At 40.8% G+C, this 24,825-nt stretch overlaps 1 protein-coding gene across 4 annotated transcripts in view; it reads right to left on the reverse strand.

The window, feature by feature from the left end:
- LOC111850260 (cyclin-dependent kinase-like 5) overlaps positions 1–22,448 on the reverse strand; it is a 58,632-nt gene extending 36,184 nt beyond the window's left edge. For 2 of the 4 annotated variants that reach the window (XM_072700176.1, XM_072700173.1), the window contains exons 1-3: positions 22,304–22,448; positions 14,177–14,410; positions 8,384–8,418 (exon numbers count right to left, since the gene is read on the reverse strand). In XM_072700176.1, coding sequence (XP_072556277.1) covers positions 8,384–8,418; positions 14,177–14,315 — 174 coding nt within the window. In that variant the 5' untranslated portion in view covers positions 14,316–14,410; positions 22,304–22,448. Of the gene's footprint in view, positions 1–8,383; positions 8,419–14,176; positions 14,411–21,412; positions 21,549–21,608; positions 21,652–22,303 lie in introns of those variants that run through there. The other 2 variants (XM_072700175.1, XM_072700174.1) reach the window with 2 other exon arrangements.
- Positions 22,449–24,825: the final 2,377 nt, after the last annotated feature.

Raw genomic sequence — 24,825 nt, forward strand, 5'->3', positions numbered from 1 at the left:
AAGCAAGACAGCCTTGTACCATCCTTCCATAAGTAGATGGTACACTGGTGGCCAAAACTGTGGAAACACTTCCAATTTTTAGAGACTGCAGAACTTTATTCAACTGTTGCTCCAGTTACTTTATAATTGTCCGATGTATGATATTTGTGGCATTCTTTGATTGGGTCTAAACATTACCGCCAATATTCACGTAGTGATTTTTAAAGCACAATACCAAAAAAGCTTAGGTGTTTCCACAATTTTGGCCAATAGTGTAAGTAGAAAGGCAAAATTGTAGAGGTCTATACTGAATAGGGCCAATGATGAGAGGAAAAAATAATATGCTCTTGTGATACAGGAGTATCCACAGAAGAGGTTGCACAATGAGGCATTTCTCCATCTTCTCCGGTGCCATGGACACTGGGTCCCCGCCCCCCCCCCCCCGCTGGAAGGCCAGTTCTGCATGCAGCAGCTTCAGATTCACACATGCTCAGGTTCTGTTCATAGTCCTATTATTGTTGATGTAAGAAGAGGGCAGAAGCTGGAGCAGCACTTCTGCATCAGACAGCCGAGTGCTGCCGGCTGTGAGCCCGACTCCGGTACCTTCTGAATCGGACAGCTGAGTGCTGCCGGCTGTGAGCCCGACTCCGGTACCTTCTGCTCACTTGGTCAGAATGCAGCGTCTGTCTCCATTATAGAGACGTTCTATGGTTCACAAAACAAAGAAACTTCTGCACAACTGGATTTGATAACCTACTAAAATAAACTAAATTCAAGCTTTGCACTCTCAAAGACACTGACATGGAAATAATATCAGCTAAGCAAAAAGGCCAGTTCAAATCTTTCTTCTCAAGCAGGAATTAAACTCTTTTCCTTAATCTAAATATATGTTGAGGACCATTTACCAGCAAGAACATGTTTAAGTAACTACATTTCTGTACATTTTCTGTACATTAACTGTGCATTTCTCACATGACAGCAGCTCACACTGAAATAATGGTTCACACAAAGATGGGAAAGTGACAGTACAAGCCACACCCACAGAGATCAGAAATCTCACTCACTCCTCACTCTCAATTCTCATTTCCAACAATTTTGGCTGCTTCAGCCTTACACTCATCATAGGTCAGACATCCTCTCATTTATGATTTCATGGGATGTTAGCAACAATCATGACTGGCAAATTCCTGTCTTTGATGGAATTTAGAAATATTAAGAACTAAAAATACCAATTATTAATAATAAGTATTAGATTAATATGGATCCACAGAAGAAGATCAATGTACAACATTACTATTGTCCTCAATTACTTCCACACTTTTGTTTTTGGAGTTATGTAGATTACAGAGATCATCCCCTATGATTAAATATGATTTCTGATAAACCAAAGAATCATTGACTACAGAATATTATTTTCAGTTGGGAAGGGATGTCTCAAATTCAGTTTGGTCTCCACGCTTGAAGAACACTTGCAAACCATTGTTGCACAGGAAATATTTCAAGCATGGTGATCAGCTTTTACATGGTGACACACAGACTGCACTGTAAGGGGCAGTAACTGAAGATCATACCATTTTTCTAAGAACTTAAGTTTTAGATGATGACTCTGAATGCACATCCAACAAATGGAAACCACTGGAGCACAAAAAAGCCATATTATCCAAGATCAAGCAGCTTTTATTCCCGGCCTATTAATTGATCTTCAGTAGACAAACTGACCTCCAATATGGAAATGGTCCACATTATTGGGTAGATAAAGATCTACTGTGAAATACTGACAAACGTCCCTCTGCACTGGAGAAAAGAATGAATATTAAAATAATGTCACAATTGAGACAGTGGGTCCATAAAGCTTTTAAGCTATTTCAGAGCAATAAGATGTCTCCTCAGCTAAACGAACACACCATTTATGTTCAATGATAATGAAATATCAGACAGGCAGGGGCGCTGTAAGGGGGAGGAAAGCTAGGATGATTCCAAGGGCCCCTGAGTGACAGGGGCCCTAAAAAATTAGGAAAATAACTGGATTGGTTTGGACTGGGGGGCCTAATATGATATGCTTTCATGGGGCCCAAAATCTCTAGCAATGCCCCTGCAGACAGGTATATACTTTTATAACGCTGCTGAGTATCTTTGACTGAAAACAACTTAAAAGTTCCTACCCGATTATACCGCTAAATGTTTATACTGGAGCAGTTCGACTTAAATACCTTTTTTATGGGTACTACAAGGTCTGGGATCAGAACCAACAAACCTTTAGGTCCATATGATTAACCATCATACAACCTGAGGAACACATATCTTCATATCTCTATAAATAACACACACAAATAAATAAATAAAAAGTAGGATCAGGAGTTAAAGGGACACTAATGCTCCCATCACAGATCCCCAACTAAGCTGATTAGATCAATGAATTGATCATTTTCCTCCTCAGATGGCAAATAATAATAAAATAAAGTTTTCCTTCTATCTTTCATCATCTTCTCCTAGGCATCTGGGAAGCTAATCTCTTAGCATCTGGGGAGCATTTTACAGCCTTTTAATAGTCCAAAAATAAAATTAGCTTGTGATGAACATAAATATAAATAGCAATGGAAAATGATCACATTGGAAACATTCAGGCACAATTTCTCCACCACGTTTGCATTCACAGTTGTCTACTGGAAAGTGAAAAATCCAAATTTTCAATTAACTCAAGGCTGATAGTCACTCAAGATGTGCTGCTGCTGCTCTCATTGTGAAAATGAACTAAGAGGAAAACCTCAGATGGAGAATGACAATCTAATTAAACTGCTTTACAAAATAAAAGCTTCATACTGCTGTGTTAGCACAGACTTAACGCTAACAGTATTGCATTAAAGAAGCACAGCTTCACCCCAGGTTATGAAGAGGTTACAGTCCAATAAGGCAAACATGCATCTTAGTACGGTACACCTAACATAACAAACATCATAGCTTAGCCTAGCCTACCTTAAACACATGCTTAGAACATTTACATTAGCCTACAGTTTGGCAAAATCATTAACACAAAGCCTATTTTATAATAAAAATGTTGAATATGTCATGTAATTTACTGAATAATGTACCGAGACTGAAAAACATTTACTCATCATAATGTTGAAATATTGTAAGACGGACCACAGTAACCCAGGGAGCGCTTGTCCTGGTTTAAGGCTCCAGGCCAGTCCTGCAACCCTGCCCAGGATAAGTGGTTGAAGATGCATGAATTTATGTACATATTTAAGTATTTATGGATGGATGCAATAATAGCTGATAAAACAAAGATCAAGCAAAGATGGAAGAAAATGCAGAAGATCTCTATTGCAAAGACATCAGCAAGATAAGTTTAATGAGATCAGATACATGAAATGCCCCATAATGGACAGATGCAAGAGAAGGACTGATGATTATTTTATACAACAGGGTTGATCAAATCTGGCCCTCGATTCCAATTCCAGGCCTTGTTTTCAGTTCTCCCAGGTAGTTATTTTAATAATGACTGATTCTGATTGGTCAGAGGCTTCACACCTGACTGACAGGTAAAGGAAGGCTGGAAGACCAGCAGTGCTCGGACCTCGAGGACCGTGATCTGAATAACCCTGCTATACAATGTTACTTTGCCAGATTCAGCACACTGCCCAATTACAGTGGTCATTATACAGCCCTGTGGCTGCAAGCTGGAAGACGTCTCAGTAGTGGTGCATTGAGGTAGGATGAGTCGATGCCGAAAGGTACTTGTAGACAGCATTGTGAAGGGGATCGCAGCATTCAACACCTCTGCCATTATTCACTCTCCAGCAAGTACCACCAAGTCCAGGATCAGCATTGGAACAGCGCCATCCCTCTTGACCAACTGGTTCTGTTACCTTGCATCCTCAGTTGACCGCAGCATAAAAAAATTGTGATACTTGCTATGGAGTGGTGGAATAATCACCAGTAGGCTGCCGCACACACTGGACGCCTTCACAGATCCAATACTTACTGATGTTAAACTACATTTCATTCTCACAGCAAGTCCTGTATAAGCCTCTTGTGTTTCCATTCATCTCCAATGTCAACACACCTAACAATGAAGGAATCATCAGAGAATTTGAGAGTTGTACTTGAAGTCAGCTGTGTTGAGGACAAACAGAAACAGAGAGAAAATCCCCAGGATGCTCCACTGACACCACAGTCTCTGGCACACAGAGCTGAAGACCACAGTGCCTGGAAAAGCTATAGGGAACAGAGGACCAGACATCCATCCAGACATGGATGGACACAATTATTACAGTAATGAAAATGGAAGCCTGAAGGACAAGACTGATGAAGAACGTCATTTATATGGTCACCAGGAGTGGACATCAAACATTCCTAATGATGATAATACAGAGTCAATGTTATTACATTATCTGCTAGTTCAGAGCAGTGGCACCGCTAGAGATTTTGGGCCCCAAGAAAGCACATCATATTGGGCCCCCACCTCAAACCAATCTAATTATGTCACTCAAGGGCCCTTAGAAGCATGCTAACATCCCCCTCCCCATTTACGGCACCCTTGGTTCAGACACTCCTAGACCTTCAGTTATAACAAGGACCAGTCTGACAAGCAATTAATGTGTAAACACAATGTGGATAAAACTGGAGCATCAGGGATGAATGATTCAAAAGTGCTATGGCAAGCACAGTACTGTTATACTACACTAAAGTCTGCCCAGTGTAGTTGGCTACGAGTGAAGGGTAAACGAAGGGCACCTGCCCCTTGACCCGGGTCCAGTCTAAATTTAATACTGTAACTGAGGAGCTGGGAGGCTCAGCTGATCAAGGCCCAGGGCACGGCGCCTGCTACTCCCAGTTTTGTTTTTCGACACTGTCTTCATAGTGAGCTAAGAACAGATGGCTTGCTCCACAGCCTCCAGCCTCACTGAGCTGCAGAGAAGAAGCTCGCCTGCCACACAGGAGGGGCAGATTTTGACGTGGATATATCCCTCCATCTATCCACTTTCGATACCTCTTATCCAACTGCGGCCACGGTGATCCAGGGCCTATCCTGGGAAACACAGAGTGCAAGCCAGGACAGAATGCCAGGACTCTATCTCTCTCTCTCTCTCTCTCTCTCTCTCTCTCTCTCTCTCACACACACACACACACCAAATTAAGCAATTTAGGCTTAAATGCATATCTCCGGATTAAGACCAAGCCAACACAAAAACATAGTGAACATGAAAGTCCTGGATTTACACTCTAAAGGTGTTAGTAGGCTATCGATGGGCCTCCCCTGCAGGATGGGCCTCCCCTGCAGGATGGGCCTCCCCTGCAGGATGGGCCTCCCCTGCAGGATGGGCCTCTCATAGTTGAGATAAGAAGAAGGCTGATATTTAGTTACACATTTTTTGTCTAAATGTTTTTTTTAATCAATATAAAATCAATATAATTCCCAACCTGAGCACGAGAAACAAAACAACTTCTCTGGTTTCAACGATTTTCTCATGTCCTTGGCCCTTAGCTGTTGCTCTCAATTCCAGTTATAATCCTCTTTGACCCACAAGGTGAGTCTTCGACACAAAGCAAGTCTTACCTACAACAACTTGGTTGAAAAAGTAAAAATATAAAATATAGCCAGAGTGCTGATCAAATCATCTTATCTCTACATCATACATTAAAACAAACAAACACAAAACCCATAGTGTTTATTTATTTTGGGCATTTCAGAATGACATCAATTTAATGCAATATCTGACTCCTTACTGGACTCCAACAAAACTAAAATTGGAAAATATACAAAAAATTAGCAGTAATAAAGTTTTGGCTGTTTTTGCTGTTTTATTAAAGTGTCTTATGGCAACATCCTCAAGGTCAGAACATAGAAGGACACTTACACTGTTAGTGAGACACACACACAGATCCCACTCTGTGCCACTAAAGTAAATCAGGTCAGAATCTAATATTACTGTTCACACAAAGGAGACCACCGTGCTGGCATGATATTCCGGAAGGCGCCTCAGGTCACTGATTGTGCATATTGTATCCTGTGTCACCTGTTTTTCTCCCAATGGTGTCCCACAGTTCCATGCTGAAGAAAACATCAGGTAGCCTTAAAATGAAGAAGTGCCACTTGTTTCTCATCAAAGTACTGGTGATATCACTTCCGAGAAACATCCACCAAAATTCATGACTTCCAGAAAGCCCCCGGAGAAATTATGAAGCAATGACATCAAGGTGACTTCACTAAGGAAGGTATGATATAAAATTCTGACCAGTGACATCTGCATTTAAAGTGAAACTTTGAATGCCAGAAGCTCAAAGTTACCTGAGCATCCCAGTACACAACTGAGAACTAAAGAATCATCATAAGACTCTGCATTCGCTAATACATGAAGGTTCTTGAACAAACAGCTAGTCTTTGATGGCCTGAACACGTTAGTAATGTCCCTTTGTTGACTAGGTGGCCCTGACCAAGATATGGGCCTGAAATATGGATCGGTGGATGGAAGGATGAATGGATTCTGTTAGTCCAGATGTGCAGTTAGGCTATAACTGCCCATGGTGTCCCCAGTTTGATAATAGTGTGTGTGTATTATGTTTATATTACATATAATAAAAACCTGTTATTTTGATGTTGTGGGGCCCATTTTTCAGGTCCCTACAAAGATTAGTGAATGCAATAAAAACCTAAAAATAGCAAAATTATCATATTTTGTTTGGTTATATATGGTTAGGGTTAGGGCTGGGTAGGGGTAAAGGTCATCATGTTAGGGTTAGAGTTTTCCTCCATAGAAATGAATGGAGAGTCCCCATAAAGATATAATTACAAACCTGTGTGTGTGAGTGTGTCTGTGTATGTGTGTCTGTGCACACACTGCAATGCACTGGCATCTCATTCAAGGTAATCTGCCCTATGCTGCCTCCACCCCCCCCCCCCCCAAACCCTGACCATTATAAGCAGTCATAAGCTAGATGGATGGGTCCTCTGCTGCTAATCAGCGAATGGCCTTAAAAGGCGATGTGTAAACTACACACTGAGCTTGTCATATTGGTGCAACAGTGTTGTCATAGAAACCTGAACAAGAACCAACAAGTCTCAGCGCAACACAGTGAGCATTCAGCATTCATTCCACATTGTTGCAGAACATGGTAGAACAGCGTAATGTCACAAACAGTGGATAGATTCGTCTTTCTTATGAATAGAGAATAAAGGGTTGATTTTAGAGAATATTTTGCTAATTCTGAAGCTGTTTAAACATCTACATGATGTTTGGACATGATAACCACTACCACTCAGAAGATAAAGTACCGTGCAAAAATCTAAACAGCCAAAGAAAATCATATATAAATTATATTTATGTTGGTTTAAAACTATGACTTTATATCTATTGACGTGTGTCAGCTCAGCCATTTCAAACCGACCCCAACTCTCCCCCTGACCTGCCGCTACCATCCAACACATCCATGCATTTGTTGAGCTCACCCACATCTACACCTTGTTGGGGTAATCAGAACCTCAAGAAGTTCATTCTCTAATTAAGTTATCTAATTAAATATACATTTATTTATTAATTAAATCTAACTAACTAAGACAATGGCTGAGGAGCCCGTGGGGGTGTCAGGGACCCAAAACTGTAATCTTCTACCCCCCCACAAGATATCAGGAATGTTTTCGAGAAAATAAAGTTTACATTTACATTTTATTGCTGTTTATTTGTTTAAATTTTAAAGTTAATATGTGTTTTATCTGAACAAATACTACTACACAGCTTTAATCAAAATTTCCTTTGGCTGTCAGGACTGTACATGCATATTTACCCTCACAGCACACACTACAGCAAATTTTGTCTTAAATTAGTCAGGAATTTGGACATAAAGGTTATTTGTATATTCAATTTGTACAATGACGCGTTATATTATTTATTGTTTGGTCTCCTTATTCTCTCCCGCTATATGGTAAGTGAAGTACCCTGAAGAGAGTCACATTTAAAATGACATCCATTATAGCTGTGAACTTCACTGATAAACTTTCTGAAGAAAATAAAGATGCAGACCTTGCTCAGTCTCATGGATGGTGTTTCTACCAATTACATCCTCTGTATGAGGTGAAAATACGATAAAAATATGGTAGCTCAGTCAGTGCCACAGTTGCCTCACAATGCTGTCTCTGTTGTGTGTGTGTGTGTGTGTGTGTGTGTGTGTGTGTGTGTATATGTGTGTGTATGTGTGTGTGTGTGTATGTGTGTATGTGTGTGTGTGTGTGTATGTGTGTATGTGTGTGTGTGTGTGTGGTGTGCGTGTGTGTGTGTGTGTAAGATCTCCCCACGTCATGTGGGTTTATTCCGGGCCCTAAGGTTCCGTCCCGCAGTACACAGACATGCAGATAAGCTAATGGACATGTATAAATTGTACATACTGATCAGAGCCACCATCTTACCTTGTGCCTGCACTTCAGGACAACACCATAGGCTCCTTGGGGAAAAAAGAGAAAAAATGATAAAACATCTTAGTTAAGAGGACACACGCAGTCAGCTACAAGACAAGTGCAGATCACTAAATGGTAACCAGTGGTTGAAGTGGACCAGTACTCATTGGTATGCAGTACCAGCACCTCTTTGTTTTTCTATTCAGAGTACTGGTACCTCTCAGTATCTGCTGGTACTGAATAATAAGGGGAGTACCGGCACCCAGTACTGAATAACGACAGGAATTCCAGCACCTGGTACTGAATAACAAGGGGAGTACCAGCACCTGATACTGAGTAACAAGGGGAGTTCCGAAACCTGGTAATGAATAACAAAGGGAGTACCAGCATTTGGTAATGAATAACAAGAGGCATACCAGAACCTGGTACTGGATAACATGGGGAGGACCGGCACCTGATATGGAATAACATGGGGAGAACAGGCACTAGGTACTGAATAACAAGGGGAATATTGGCACCCCTTTTCCCCCACTTCAGATACTGGTGGTAAGTTAGTTGAGTGAAAAGAGATATAAGCTAATATGGGGCTGGCATCATAAAGCAGGATTACTTGCTTAGCCGGATAACTTCAGATTTAAGGTATCCCATATTAAATGGACTTTATCTTCATTCGTTCACATTTAGCCCAGACTACCTTAAATCCGACAAGTTATTTTGTTAAGCCTCGTGATACACAGGCCCTTGTTCTGGCCCAAACAAATCCATGAAGCCACAGCATCTTGCCTGGATATGTTCAGTCCATTAAAGTCATTATCAGCAGCACATTAATCCCTTTTTCACATCCATGCTATTTACACATTTTTCTTGCAACCACTGACACTGCATTCAACACTTCTATTTATGGCTGCCGTCACAGTTCTTCTGTGGCGAAAACTTACGAGTTCAACAATCCCAAATTCTGAGATCTACTTTTTTTGTCTGAGTTCTTTGTTCGAAAATGTGGAAGAATTATCTAACCTGATTATATATATATATATTATATACACACACACACACATATATATATACGCACACATACATACATACATCTAGTCTATGCAATTTATAGAAAAATGCATGTAAAAATGAAAAAAAAAGAAAATATGAGACTCCATACGTGCACCTGGACTAGGTGGGATAGCTGCTGTTTCAGTGGCTCCAGGGTCTGTGTCTGATTGAAATCCAAATTGCTCCAGACACTGGCTGACACTGCAATCTCAACTGTATTGTGCTTTTGGATCAAAGCAACTGCTAAATTCCTAAGACACTGCAGTTCCTGGATCCGAAAATGCAGGACAAACCTGTTTTCGAAGCTGAAAGAAGCATGTGGACTCTGGTCTGTCAGTCCACCTAAGGAAGGCGGCAGTCTCTCCCCTGATCGATCTGGGCTGTTGATTTAGTTACCGAGGTCCATGAAAAGAATCAATGTTGACGTACAATGAGGCGCTCCACTTTTGGGCTGAAAGGAAGTTCGCCGAGTTCACCGAATGCCCTTTGCTCAGGGAAACTTGAAACTGAAAAGCGTCCTTGCTGTAAAACTGCATTCGCAGTCAGGTTAGGTGGGATCCCATTATCATTCCATTAGGACAGTGTTTCCTGATCCAGTCCACAGGGAGCCACAGGCAGCAAAAATGTGGACTGCCAGGTAGGGAGCGCAGAGGGAGCAAAAACATGGACTGACTGTGGATCCCCAAGGACTGGACTGGGAAACGCTGCATTAGGAGGTAACACCCTGTTCATCTCACAGCTTCTCTGAGCTATTGTCACCTCAGTTAATTCAGTTACACAGTCAAACAGTAAGTCCCAATATGACTAACAACTGGAAACTGTCAAATCATTGACCTCATTTAATGTCATTCTATTAATGATCAATATTATTAATATTAGCTTTTCCTCCCATAACAAGTAATTCTAAAGTAATTTTGCATTATATGATAAATAATCAGGATTGTTTGACAAATTTACTGGGGGGGGGGGGACACCGGTCCAGTGGCTCAGCTTCGGACTTTATCAGACATAACTGAACACATTTCCAAAATGTAACCCCAACAAATATTTTACTCTTAGCCAGATAAATCTGCTGCCTATTAAGGCAAAGAATATGAGTAGACAATGGTAAGGAGATAGTCTAGAGATTTGATGTGTCTTGTGAGCGTACTGTACCAACAGAAACCGGCTGGAATCGAGCTGGTAAATCGGTACTGGTCCCTGATGACATTCCAATGGAAGACTCTTGATGACTCACGTTGTAACTACATTGTTCTGGATACAATGAGAGGCACAACACATAAAGTGTCCATTTTCTCCCGAAATACCTGTGTTTTCAGAAAAATTATTTCTGTTATTTCTGTACTTAAAGTACCATTATTTCATCTTACAACCACTTAGTGTGGTCAGGGTCAGAGAAGTGTACCCAGGAAGAGAAAGGCTGGAGTACACCCAAGACCAGGAGCAAAGCCATCGCGGGGTACATACAGACACACTCCAAGTCAGTGTTTCCCAATCCGGTCCTGAGGGACCCACAGACAGTCCACATTTTTGCTCCTTTGCAGTTCCCTACTGGGAGCAAAAATGTGGACTGTCTGTGGGTCCCTCAGGACCGGATTGGGGAACACTGCCCTAGAGAGTGACAATACTTCAGTGGCCCATGTTTGGTCCATGTTTTTGCTCCTTCCGAGCTCCACGCCAGCCAGTCCACATTTTTGCTCCCTCGCAGCTCCCTACTAGGAACAAAAATGTGGACTGTCTTGCATGGAGCTCGAAAGGAGCAAAAACATGGACCAAACATGGGCCACTGAGGCCCGGATTGGGAAATACTGCTCTAAGAGAAGGGATCTTTAGACTGCAGAAGGAAACCAGAGCAAGCCACATGACATTGGGAAAACAATAACAAAAACCACAGCATGGAGGTGGGATCTGAACCCAAAACCCACACAGTGGAAGGCAATAGGGCCACTCACTAAGCCACCACACTATCCCAGCTAAGAGTCTGTAACAATAAAAAAAACCTCTTTCATAAGATACTGGAGAAACTGGTGACGTCTTAACCTGGTATAACTGCACTATAAAACCTATGAAAAGTGAATCCACATCCATTTGGTGCACCTCCTAGGAACAGTGACATATTCAAATGGACTGGTATCCCACCCAGGGTGTAACTCAGTCTCCTGCTCTATGCTGCCTGGTAGCCAATCCCCTACAACCCTGACCAGGGCAATCAGAGGGTGGATGGATGGATGGATGGATATTCCAACAGATGTGAATAACAGACAACAATTACAAGAATAACATCATAAAACAAAAAAGCCCAAACCGCTACATTTAAACCACCTACGCTGAAGATAATACTGCTCATGTCTTTGGAGTTACCTCCATTAAGTGTATCACCAACAACAATACACAGGTTCACTTGCATAGCTTGTTCTACAGTTCATATAAGCTCTCCATCCAATGCTTAATCGAGGTTTTAAAAATACCTATTCTAAGCCAAATGTTTATATCGCGTTCTGACTCTTTTTAAGGGCAGACATTGTATTGTCCTTTAAGTATACAAATTCTCCACTGTGGAATGTTCTGGTCTGTTTACAATAAGCTTTGAGCACTGCAAGCTGATTTACATTTCATTGGCCATTGTCTGCTCTACTATAAGTATCATATTCTTCATTATGACAAAACTGGTAAGTATCTGATGTAGAGACAGTTCAGCATTGATCACAGCTGATGTACAAGTAAAGATGGATATGGGCTGGGGGACATAAACTCCACTGAGATAAAACGACACCCAAATGTGTGAGCCCTTGTATTAGAAGGTGTGGAATAGAGGTGAGATGCTAAAATGTGCGTCACATTACAATTTTTTAATTACTAGAGGAAAAATCATTTCCATCAGTTATTACTTATTTTGGCTAATATGGGAGGTTACAGAGTGTGTTCTGGTTGAAGCTACGCACTCATAGCCTAACAACAGCTACTCCAAGTCCCAGGGAACCTTCAGTGAGATACTCAACCCATATTACTTCAGTAAAACTTCTAAGTGTTAGAATGGGCATTTACTGGAAGCATAAGTTAACTTACACAAGAAAAGTGACGATGGAAACAAGCTTTTGTGAAATGATACAGAGGAGACTCGATCAATTATTTCGTAGGTTGATTTATGATAGCGGCTATTGCAGAGAATGAATTTAATTTAGCCAGTAGAGCGATACGTATATCACCTGATTAAGCTCATTTGGCACCATGATTAAGGTTCATTATTATTATTATTATGATTATTAAATCTTCTTTATTTCCTTAACATCCCTAATACCTACTGCCTCTTGTGCTTATAAATGCTACTCAGAACAATTTAAGAAACCCTGGTTCCACATTCCCCTAAATGAGCCATTTTATCTTTAAACCAAACCTTACTGGAGCGTCAGAGCCGATGACCTAAAAAAAGAGCGTAAAAATAGCCAGACCCTTAATAAACGCTTCTCCTTACTCTTTCAGTCACAGCTTGGTAAAAAGGGTGGTTTTACAATTAGATGAATGACGTGAGACTGCAGAGACATTCCTCCATTTATCCATAATGCACTTCAGCTAAGTTACCTGATACGTTATCCAGTCAAGGATTGCGACAAGTCAGAATGATGACTGGATTCTGCACTATCCAGTGACTTGTACTTATACTTTGTGTCATTTTAAGGGAATGTCCCACTCAACGTGGCTTTATGTTTATGTTTAAGGTCAGATTATGTGTTTTCCAAGAAAAATTTGCTACAATTTGCCCTGGAAGCAAAAAATCATGCACATGGTAAATCTGCAAATTTTTATGTTACAGCTATATTTGTCGCAAAAATAAATTCCAGCTTTGAAAAGCACACAACATACATTTCTGTTTGTGACTGGGTCCTGCTGGTGCTGATTATGTTCTATGCTAATTTCAGAGGCTGTACTCTGTGGTGTTTAGCAAATATCCTGTTAAGTGCCCATCTATCCTTGTCAGAGAGGATGACTGTTCCTCTTGCAGCTTAGCCATGTTCAGTACATGCTGTCATCAATTTTAAGACTGTTGCCCTTGACACATAAATAATTTTGCAGTTCTTGTGAGTGATGAACCTGTAATTCAGGAGCTGATTCTAGCCCTGTTAACTCTTGGTTTTAAAATGCGTCTTGGGCAATCAGATCGCAAATGGACCGTGCTAAATACAAGTGTAAACGGTCATCAAGACTCTTTGTGATCCAAACCCTAAAACCACTTGCTGTGGTGGTCTGGGATGCATCTGACCACATATCTAATGTGTCCCGGTGGAAAACGTTACAATAATTGTGCACGGGGCAGTAACAAAATCTGAACACAAGTGGTCAGCTAGACACCTTGGAGACACGTCAACTTGTGATTGACCGCATAAGACACATTTTAAAACCAGGTGTAAACAGGGCCTCTTTGTCCTCTATCTGGCTCAAATTGCTCTAAAAACTCTCTCTTGTGCCATCTGACACATTTTGTTAATTGGCATTCAACCTAACATGACTCACCTTTCTAGCTAAGATTTAGTGACTTGATGTTAAAGTCCTTTTCATGTGTTGCTTCCGTTATTTTGTCCACCCCCTACAGACTCTTAATATATTGTGATACAATATGACTTAATACAATATGACAAGTGTCACAAAATTAACAAATTCTAAAAAGCTTAGCTTTCACCTCTCTTTGCAGCATGTAAAAAAATAACAGGATTACAGAATCTGCCCTTTTTTCGGAGGGTCGGAGCGAAATCAGTCACTCACCTTCACCTACAATCCCAAGGACCTCAAATTTATTCATCACATCACCGGTGTCAGGAGTCTTCATGAAGACAAAGAAGAGGAAGAGCAGAGGCGTGGTCAGTGGGGCAGAGTGAGGAGCCGGCAGCTTGCTGGAGAGCATGTGGTCGCACGCCACTCATCGCGCATGGTCCCTTCACACACATGCACCCACACACGCACACACACACGCACACACACACAGGCACACGCGCACACCTGAAATGAGACGACAAACACAGAAAGGGGCCGTGTTAGTTTTTCAAGATGCATAAAGCAATGCTATGTATCCTAGTGCCACTGGATTATTTCTCATTTATCTCATGAAACGTCGTAAGGGGCCGTGTAAAAATTATCTAACTCACTTTAAAGCAGAAAATATAAGAAAATTGGTTCTTGTTTCAGAAATCTGTCTAGCACTGACAACACCATCCATGTAACCATGTGATCTCTCAGTCTGCATTTGTTCAAAAACTGTTTTTATTTTGCTTTTCTGATAGGAAAATGGCACTCAAAGAATTCAGAGTTTTGTTTGAGGACCAGTAGTTCTATTTGATAATCTTACATTGGTCCCTCAGTGTAGAAGCTGAAGTTTCTTGTGGTGATCTGGGCATAGTGAACATTACAAATCTAGTAAACAGTCGGAACATTTAATGCCAGTTACTTAAATATATACTGTTAAGTATTTAGAAGGCTCAGCTGAAGATTGTCTTGAACACTTAGTTTTAACTGCACCGAGAATTACAGCCTGTATTTTATTTATGTGAAATCAAAGTGAAACATTCTAAAATCTGCCCCAAATGCATTTAAATCTGTTTATTTCCATTTATTCATTACTTCAGCTGACCCATTACATAAACAGATAAAGTGAGACAATATTTACCTCATCTTAAGTAATCAGTTAATTATGATTTTTTTTTTATTAGGGCCAATGGTTAAAAATACTTAATAAAAGAGTTGGGTATGGTTTGCTAAAAAAGATCTATGGCAATCTGAAGTTATCACAGTCACAGGAAATGAGGCATCAATAGAAATTAACATCACTTAAAGAGGCTAAACAGTGAAACTGAATAACCAAAAGGAATACCATGAAAATTAATTGCTACAGTAAATCTTACAATCATGCTTCAATCTGACATAGATTAAAACCTCTTCTTGGGGTTGTGTTTCCTTTTCGATCAATACTGTATGTGTCTACTGTAAAATCAGGATCTCTCCTTACCGTTCCGGATAAATCCATCACAGTGCAATTCTATCTCTACCTCCAAGATCAGTGTGCCCAGTTTCTGAGTGGCTGTTCTACCACCAGGCCCTTAAAACTGGATTAATATTTTGTAAATTCATCTAAAGGGTCTAATCAAGCCATTGGGGGGGGGGGGGGGGGCTGTCATTTGTAAATAGTATGACTCCCAACTAGCGCTGGGCGATAAAACGATCTCGATTTCTTTATCAATAAAAAATGAGGACAATCACGATGATACACACAGACTATAAAACTCGATCAACCAAGTTTAGTCCGTTTTAGAGAATGCGCTGAGACAGACAACTCGATGGCCTATCGAGCAGAGGTTTACTGAACGCCAGCACAACAGCCAATCACTGACGACGTTGTAAATTTGCCCATCCTCCCTTAAAGAAGCAATGGGTGCGTTCGACTTGGGCTTAGGTCTGTCTGCAGCTGACGTGACGTGGAGCGCGATCTGCCGGCGGCTGCAGAGGTGGAGTATAAACTGACTGCAGCCAAGTCGGACTACTTCTACTCCTCGTCGTCTGTGACACCTGACTGCAATGGCCGCACTGCCAGAAGGGTGTAGATAAATCTATACAAAAATCACCTGCATGCACATTACTTCTTTTACAATAACCAACTCCTGATACAAACTGTTAGCAGTGAAAAAATAAACTATTGTGTATTGTGGCTCTGTGTAAAAAGATAGCTGCCAGGAAAATTATCAAATACATGTATTTCAAGGATTCAAAGTTATTATTGCAATGTACAGAGTACAATGCAATTCTTACTTGAATGCCTTCTAAGTAAAATTTGTTGGAAAATAAATATTTGTTTACTAATATTGTTTATTTCAATGTATTCAATCTATTTGTCAGAATAGGGTTATTTTTATTATTATTTTGATCATTACATTATTACATGGAACAGCATCGTGAAACTATAATATTGATAATTATCGATATCGGTCAATACAGGAAAAAATATCGTGATTTTTTTTTGCCATATCGCCCAGCTCTACTCCCAACTAAAGGGAGTGACGGCCGAATCGGAACACAAACGACTTCACACTGTGCCAAATGGACAGGCCAGTTTCAGGAGACACAGTCCATAATAGCCCATCATGCCAATAATTTGGGTACAGAAAGAAGTTAATATAAGCACAAGTAGCCCCCTATTTTAGTTATACTGTATATTGCACCTTTATCAACACCTGGCAAGAACACCAAAAATGAAAGCCAAGCTTTTCATTAAAACAATATATCATCCCACTGTCAGAAAATTAGATTAAATTCGTTAACTACTCTTCAAGCCTATAATGAGCCCTCAAAGCCCCAAGCCTCTGGCATGACTGAGGGAGGGCAATGAGGTGGAGATCTGGGGACCACTACTGTACATAATGGATCACTGAATCCATTTTTAGATGTAGATCTACAGAGATTATGTCTTTATTTCCCACTTCTGTTAGTGGATAAATACTGCCGGGCCCTGCACACGTCCTCTGTCCACAGCCCTTCCTAGTGAGCACTTCCCACACAGAGATGATTAGATAGATAGATAGATAGATAGATAGATCTAGCTGTGGTGTGAAAGGGAGAGTGAGAGTGAAAGTCAGAGAACACCGGACTGACTGCAGCACGGCGGCGCTTTTGGGAAGCCATCGAGACCCACAGCGGCTATAAATGCGCTCCCACGCAACAAAGGGGAGGTGGCGGGGGCTCGCTCGCCCCGCCCGCCAGGCCGATTTGGAAAAGCACCTGCAGGGAGGCGGGGTTAAGTCACCCGAGGTCAGGCCCTCCACACCACCTTGCAGAAAGACAATGCTGCTGATTGCCTGAGAAGTGGTGACAAGAGAAACTATATGTTAAAGCCTCTGGTGGCTTTTGAAAGTCACACTGTCTCCAGCAGGTTTCCCATTGGTTAGCTTATTTGTTCATTCTGGGATAAACCAGACAGTGACGGATCGTGTCCAGTAATGCCACCCACCGGATTTAAAATCCTTGTTTCTCCCTTCACTATTTACACAAAAAAAATGGGTAGCCCTGTAAAGTTATAAAGTCTGCCAGAGGCATCGACGGCGTGACCTCGGGCGATTTGTCTTTGCATCCTACTCTGCGGGTCTCTATCCAGGCTGTCCTCATAACGAGTGCAGAAGATGCATTTAAACGTCAGAAAAATTGCAAAATGCAGATAGTTTAGTAGTTTTCCTGGTTTTTTTGACACACGAGGACACACACAGGGGCCAATACTCTAAATTCTGTCCTTGCCCAGCATTCTAACTAAACATGAGAAATCAATGCTCCCTCACACTGTAAGAGAAAAGCACCTTGAAGGAATTTAAATGCCCAGGAACTGGACACAGATATGGAACAGACACTTGGGGGACCCATGAGGACATAAGTTCTCCATTTCATCAACTCAAGATTCTGTTGCTTGTTGCACATGGCCATCACATTAATTCAATTCAATTCAATTCAATTCAATTTTATTTATATAGCGCATTATCACAACATTACATTGTCTCAATGCGCTTTACATTTCTGCCTCGTAAGGACCCCCATTAAAGGGTCAGATGCCCTCCTTCACTTGGGTTTCACTGCTGGCGTCTCAGACACAAGCACAGATGAGCCTGTAGGTTTGCACTGGGCCCTGCTTATATGCATCTCCTGTCCATTCAGTGATGTGAGACTGCAGGGGTCCAAAAGCCCTGGAGAGTCAGCATTGGTACTTCTGTGGGCGACTGGCCCCAGACACCAGAGGTGCCTTCAAAATCACATATTTACACAGCAGGTCCTGAATTTCATCAGGAACCTACTACTCAACCTTTAACGTAGTATGTACTGTATGGGTGCATGAGAACAATATTCATGCATTCGCCCTCTTACATATTACCTGACCAGGATAATTTCCAGTGACATAGCTTGACTCCTCACGAAAGTTAAAAGCTGCTAAGAATGATCATTGTTTTATACTTCATAAATTTGTAGAGTCGGCACTTCCTCAGCCACCTCGACAAAAATTTCTGAGGAAATGTAGTTCCTCACTGCTCCACTGGCCTAGTGGGATAGCATAGCATCCGTCGGCTGCATTGCGGGATAGCATAGCATCCGTCGGCTGCATTGCGGGATAGCATAGCATCCGTCGGCTGCATTGCGGGATAGCATAGCATCCGTCGGCTGCATTGCGGGATAGCATAGCATCCGTCGGCTGCCTTGCGGGATAGCATAGCATCCGTCGGCTGCCTTGTGGGATAGCATAGCATCCGTCGGCTGCACACTTCGGAATCTCACACAATGTAGTTTGCAAACCGTCTCATCCATTCTGCTCACTTTGCATCCTATATTTCGCCTGCTACATTGCAAATAAGTATGTGGTTTTGGATGCCCACTTGGGCAGCTATCAGGAAAGAAAAATGCTACAAAATAATCAGGAGCGTAAACACTGACGTGCAAGATTATTTAAAATTTACATTTTAAAATTAACTGCAAAAAAAAAACTATAAATAAAATGAAAAATTAGATTACTATTGGGCAATACATTATTACAAAAAAACAATATATATCATTCTGGGTTGGCATGAGGGGCAGCACTGTGGCCGGATGCCTGACGGACTGTGGGTCTGATGCCCATAACTGGCTCTGCCTATTTGGCATCTGCATCTGGTTTTTGTTCCGGTTTCCTCTGGATATTCCAGTTTCCTCCTGAAGCACAATAATAAGCAATTAGGTGAACTGGCGTCTCTAAGTAACCCACAGTGAGTTACTGCTCTGCTATACACTGGCATCCCATTCAGGGAGTTCCCCCACTGTGTGCACTGTTCTTTGAGAGAAATGCTCCAGTTTGTCCATAACCCTTGTGCTGGATAAAGTTACCGTGAAAAATATATTGAAATTATTGTAACACAGATATATATTCACGGCCTGCACAGCCACGTCCTGTTTCCATCAAAGATTGTCAGTAATCACCATAGAAATTTAAAACAACCCATCCAGAGAACATACTCTAGATGAAAGGAAGGGCTACTGCTGTGTCAAAATTAGGCAAGACACACAAGAAATGTACAAGAAAGTTAGCATTACAATCTTTGGGTACTAAAGAAGTGTTTCAATACAGTTAAATGTGTTTGGTGGCTTTATTGCAATTTTCATGTTCATCGTGGTATTAGGTGGAATATTGCAGGAATGATGCGGATCTGTGCAACATAAAGTAACATCTTTATAAAAAAAAATATAAAAACATTATTTACGACTTGTGTGATCTGGGCCCATTTCAAAGTATTAAACTAGCACAGCTGTCATGCCACGTGGTGGAACCTACTGCGACGGCTGATTTTAAACTCTGATTAGGACATTTTGATCTTTGGAAACTCTTCTCGGATAATTGCAAAACATTCTATGCACTCAATCGGTTCGCTGACGTTATCATGAATCTACAAAAATGACAATTCACTGCATCACCCTCTGCATGACCATCTGATTAGTAGTACTACAGATTTAGGATGGAGAGGTGTTGGAGTGAGCGATAGCAATGTACCAACTACATACCAGAAATTTCTCCTGTATGGCTGTTTTATTAAAACCACAGCAGCATAATAGGAATAAGTAAATAAATCGCCCTGTCAAAATGACTCAGCAGCTGACATGAATTTTAATGTAATCTCCTCTCCTTCTGTGCCCATACCAGTTCCATCACACAACACAGGCCGATGAGATATCAGAACAGTTTGTGAGCTAGGCTGGTCTCGATAAACAGTGCCAGCCTTCCAGCAAAGACAGACCAGATATAACCTGACCCAAAAACCATTCTATATGAGACACCGTTAGATCAGGAGGGAAAAAAAGGTGTGTTAAAGATTCTTAGCAACCATTTCAAGCTTAATCGTCGTGTATTATCACGACCCCTGAATGTTACCCATGTATAGTCAAAGTACCAGCAATGTATATATGCCATTTAGCTCACAGTACAACACCGGCACTTACACTAGACAATCTCTACCAGGAATGGGACCTTACTGTAAATATGCAAATCTATGTTCTTTTTGGCTTCTGATAAAATGTTAACAGCACTGTATACGCCATACTGGTAAAATACTTAATAGAAGAATCACCTAAGAAAACAGGGAAACACTATCCTACAAGTGATTTGAAAAACCGAAGATTTGTGTTTAAATGTGTTTAAAATGTTCTTAGGATAAAGAGACAAATTTCATGGATTTATGAAAAAGGCATGCTTTATACAAATATCTCGATTATACAGTGTTCCAACAAGTAAGTCATGTTAAAACATGGTAAATGGTGACTCAGTTGGTAGCACTGTGGTTTCACACCTCCAGCGCTGTGGATCTGATGCCCGCCCTAGGTCTGTGTGTGTGGAGTTTGCGTCTTCTCCCCTTGTTTGTGGGTGTTTGCATGCCAGTTTCTTCACACAGTGCGTGCAGTTTAGCGGACCTGCTGCGTGTTAACTGCCCTCAGTGTGTATGTGTGCGTACATCGCCCTATGCGCGGTGTTTCCCGGGACAGACACCAAGATCACAGAAACCCTGAACTTGATGCATGGTTCTGGGGAAAGAATGAATGAAAGCGTGGCAAAATCATCAAACCAAACAGTTTATATTATTGTATTCTAGGCTATCTAGCTTACTTGGAGAAAACAAATATATATTGCAGCAAAAAACACAGCTCACCGAACGTCAGTTAAAATCAGTTCACTCTCACTACCAAAACCAACGTACTGCGTTAAGTAAATACTCTGAAAAATCTGTACGCACTCAGACATACACATGGTCCTTATTGGAATTATAATATCCTCATGCGTTTACTTTTCTTCTTACGTTCACTGGTACGCCAGAAAAGGTGATGGGATAATACCATTTTGGTTTCCTTGGTGCTTCGGTGCATGATACAATACGAGATTAAAGGATACCCACTCACGCCTAAACTCCATTTTTACATATACAGGCATTGCAGCATTAATAGAAAGTAAACGGTCGGTACCTGTAATGTTATTCCGCGAAGGTTACGTGGCCAGCAAGGCTGTCGAAGACATGCAATGAAAATCGCGTTTTAAGTGCGCAACCCCTGCATGTTACTTCTGATGACGCGTCGTGTTACGCTTTTCAGAGCTCGGTATTTCTCGGTATACTGTACACTTATATGGAAAAGACCCGGTTGCCACTAGTGACAAACTCACCCACGGGTCCCCCACCATCCTCTCCAGTATGTGAAATGTACGCCTGTATTAATACACATATCACAGTATTTAGAGGAGACAGCGTAAGCATCGCACTGCAAAATAGGTTCAAAATATACTTTAATCGTCGACGAAGCTGGTATATTTTCAATTTTACTGATATTAAAGAAAACATCGACTGTGAGATCTTGATGAATATGTGCAGAGCGCATCATTCGTTACCACAAATACTTCGACCTTCGGTGTTAATAAAAATAGATCAGCGGCAGCTAGTCTCTAGCAGGGATCGTGCTGGGAAGCGAGAAACCCACATGCGGGGTAAGAGAGGAAGGTGCGCGGCAGACCAGCACCGGTGAGTGCGGCTGCCTTCCAGAATGTTTTCCATCCTGCAAAATGCCAGTGTGCGCAGTGTGGCAGCCTCAGCATCCTTATTTATCACAGCCAACTACTTACATCACAGAACTTACTTCTACAGAAAAACAGATAAATCCATGCAATCGCCTACAAAATGTGTTGCGCAAGAAGTATGTTACCAGAAACTAATGCGTCGTATGGCACGTTTAAAATACAATTGCCGGTACGAATACCTTTCTTGGGTCCAATTCTAAAGCGACAAGGCTGTCAATTCGTTACAAAAGCCACATGCAGCAGGTATATATATGTATGTATATATATAAAAAACTGATAATACTCACTCAAATGATGACAATTAATGGATTGAATTCACTCTCATGCACTGCCGATGTTCTCATTGCAGCAGCAACAGTAACCAAACCCTTAGTTGACAACCTACCACGGTTATTAGCAACAGCTGCGGCTTTCTGCATGAAGTAACTGTAGCCAATCGAATCTGGAAAAAAATTATCGCGACCACGCCTTTGCTATCGGGAACCAATCAAAATAGTGGAAACTGCATCAATGCTATAAAAGCGGGGTCTCGTTTCTTTCGGTTAGGCTGTATGGTAGGGCTGTTGAGGACTGCGGGCTGGTGATTTACAATTAAGGATGTTTTTTTTTTTGTGTAATCCGGATTCCAACAGCCTGTCTTTATCAAACGATCGTGACCAATGGTAATAATCGTAAGACTGGTAGACCTCTTCGTGATATTTGGTACTGCAATGTGTTTACGACGGTTTCTGAGTAATGCACTATATGTAATAATCCTTCAAATAAAATAATTTACATGTACAGATATCCCAGCCCTCCGGACCCTGTCCAGAATAAATAGTTGGAGGATGGATGGATGCTCTAATTCAATAAAATATCAGGGTCATCATCTATATGTCAGAGATATTACATATTAGACAGTATCTAAGTGTCTAAAAGAGAATACATGAAAATATATCAGATCAACAGATAAAACTATCAATCTCCAACACAGTGTTTAGTTTAGCGTGAAATTTATTAAATGAATGTAACTTTTGAACCTTGCCCCGTGTCCTGAGCTCATTAGGACTGGCTGCAGTCGGTGGATGTCAGCTTTTTTTTTATGAAGTTTGTGTGTTGGTTGCTGCTGTCTGTAGCTGCTGCTTGGTGCAAACAGCGGTGTGTCGTTTTTGGCCTGGAGTTTGCTGAAGACTGAGACTGGCCATCTGGACTTGTTTGCTGTCCCCTTGGTTACAACACAGCACACAGGAGAAGAAGTGAAGATGGGCAACCAACGCAAGACTGAAAGGGTTCGCGTGCAGTCGATGATTTTGAATGAACGGGCTTGTCAAGTTTTAGTTACGGGAATCCCTGAATGTATCGTGCATATACAGTACATACCATGACATTCTTAACGTATAACTTATTTGACAATTTAACTTAATAGGATTCATGCTACAATAAACATTTCATTTAAAAAAATTATAAATTAATGATTTTAAATATACACTATTAAACCATCTCTTAAACAACTCATGTCTGAATCCTGAATTTATATTATTAATGACCAGGTATTCATGGAAGGTTACACTAAACATGCAAATAAGGAAATAATATCTGACAAACTGAAAAAAATGACATATTCCAGATTGGCACCGTAAAGACTGTAGTGCTATCCTCAAATGTGAACTGGAGGCAGCAAGAGAACAGCCTTGCCGAGCAGCTTAAGCCTTAACTGACAACGGTCCTAGAAACATTTAGATTATGCTGCCCCCTAGGTGGCAATCAGTCAGTTCGCTATTTTTATTTATTTATTATTATTATTATTATTGTTGTTGTTGTTGTTGTTGTTGTTGTTAATTGGACGAAAGACATCCATAAGATTTTTTTTATTTTCTTTAAATTGTTGCTCACAACCAGGACGCTCAACTGGCTTCGTAAAGCATCATAATTAAATAATATGTCACGTTATAACACGTGTAGTTCATGTAGCTTTCGTGTTTACTACATGGTTATAATTGTACTTCCGATACATGACTTTTGACAGCCACTAACATTTAAATCAGGCCTTGACAATGTAACAAAGTTAGGCAGTATACGCTTTTATTTTAACAGACATTTAAAGGTCATTAAAAAAAATTCTTTCAGGTATAGGAGCTATATATTTTAAGTACCCCTTTAAATACATATAAGTAAACTTTTCAACATTTACAAGAAGTGGTTTCCTTCGAGTGAGTATATATATTCAAACACATATGTGTATATTCAAAGGCCAACACATTATATATAATTAAGTGTAATAATATTATAATGTCATGTGTAATTATATATACACATATTTAAGTGATATTTTGAAACAATTAGCAATTGTCTTGAAACACAATATATTCAATATTCACATAGGAGATGATGTGAAATGGTATGCGTGCAGTCCATTCTTTTGAATAAACTGGCTTACATATTTAAGTGATATTGTGCAATAATTAGTAATCGTCTTCAACCAATATACTCGATATTTAACAATTAAAGTGCAAATGTTGTACACCTTGCTTTATATCAGTTGCTTCAATTACAGTGCAAAAGAACAAGTGAAAGTCTGGGAGAAAGAAAACTTAAGCGAAATGGTTTGAATGGTTTAAGTGTAAACAAGACATCCATACTGTTTATGCTGTATAGCGTCGCGGCATGATTCCAATCTATTAATTCATCGCAGGGCACACGCTATCACAAGCTAAGGGTAATTTTGCGAAACCAGTTCACTTAACCGCTTAATGCTATTGGACTGCCAGAGGAAACCCGTACAAAGTGTCTACGAACGCGAGGAGAACAAGAAAACGTCACACGGTTTTAT

The sequence above is a fragment of the Paramormyrops kingsleyae genome, chromosome 16 (genome assembly GCF_048594095.1).
Source record: "Paramormyrops kingsleyae isolate MSU_618 chromosome 16, PKINGS_0.4, whole genome shotgun sequence".
Lineage (NCBI taxonomy): Eukaryota > Metazoa > Chordata > Actinopteri > Osteoglossiformes > Mormyridae > Paramormyrops > Paramormyrops kingsleyae.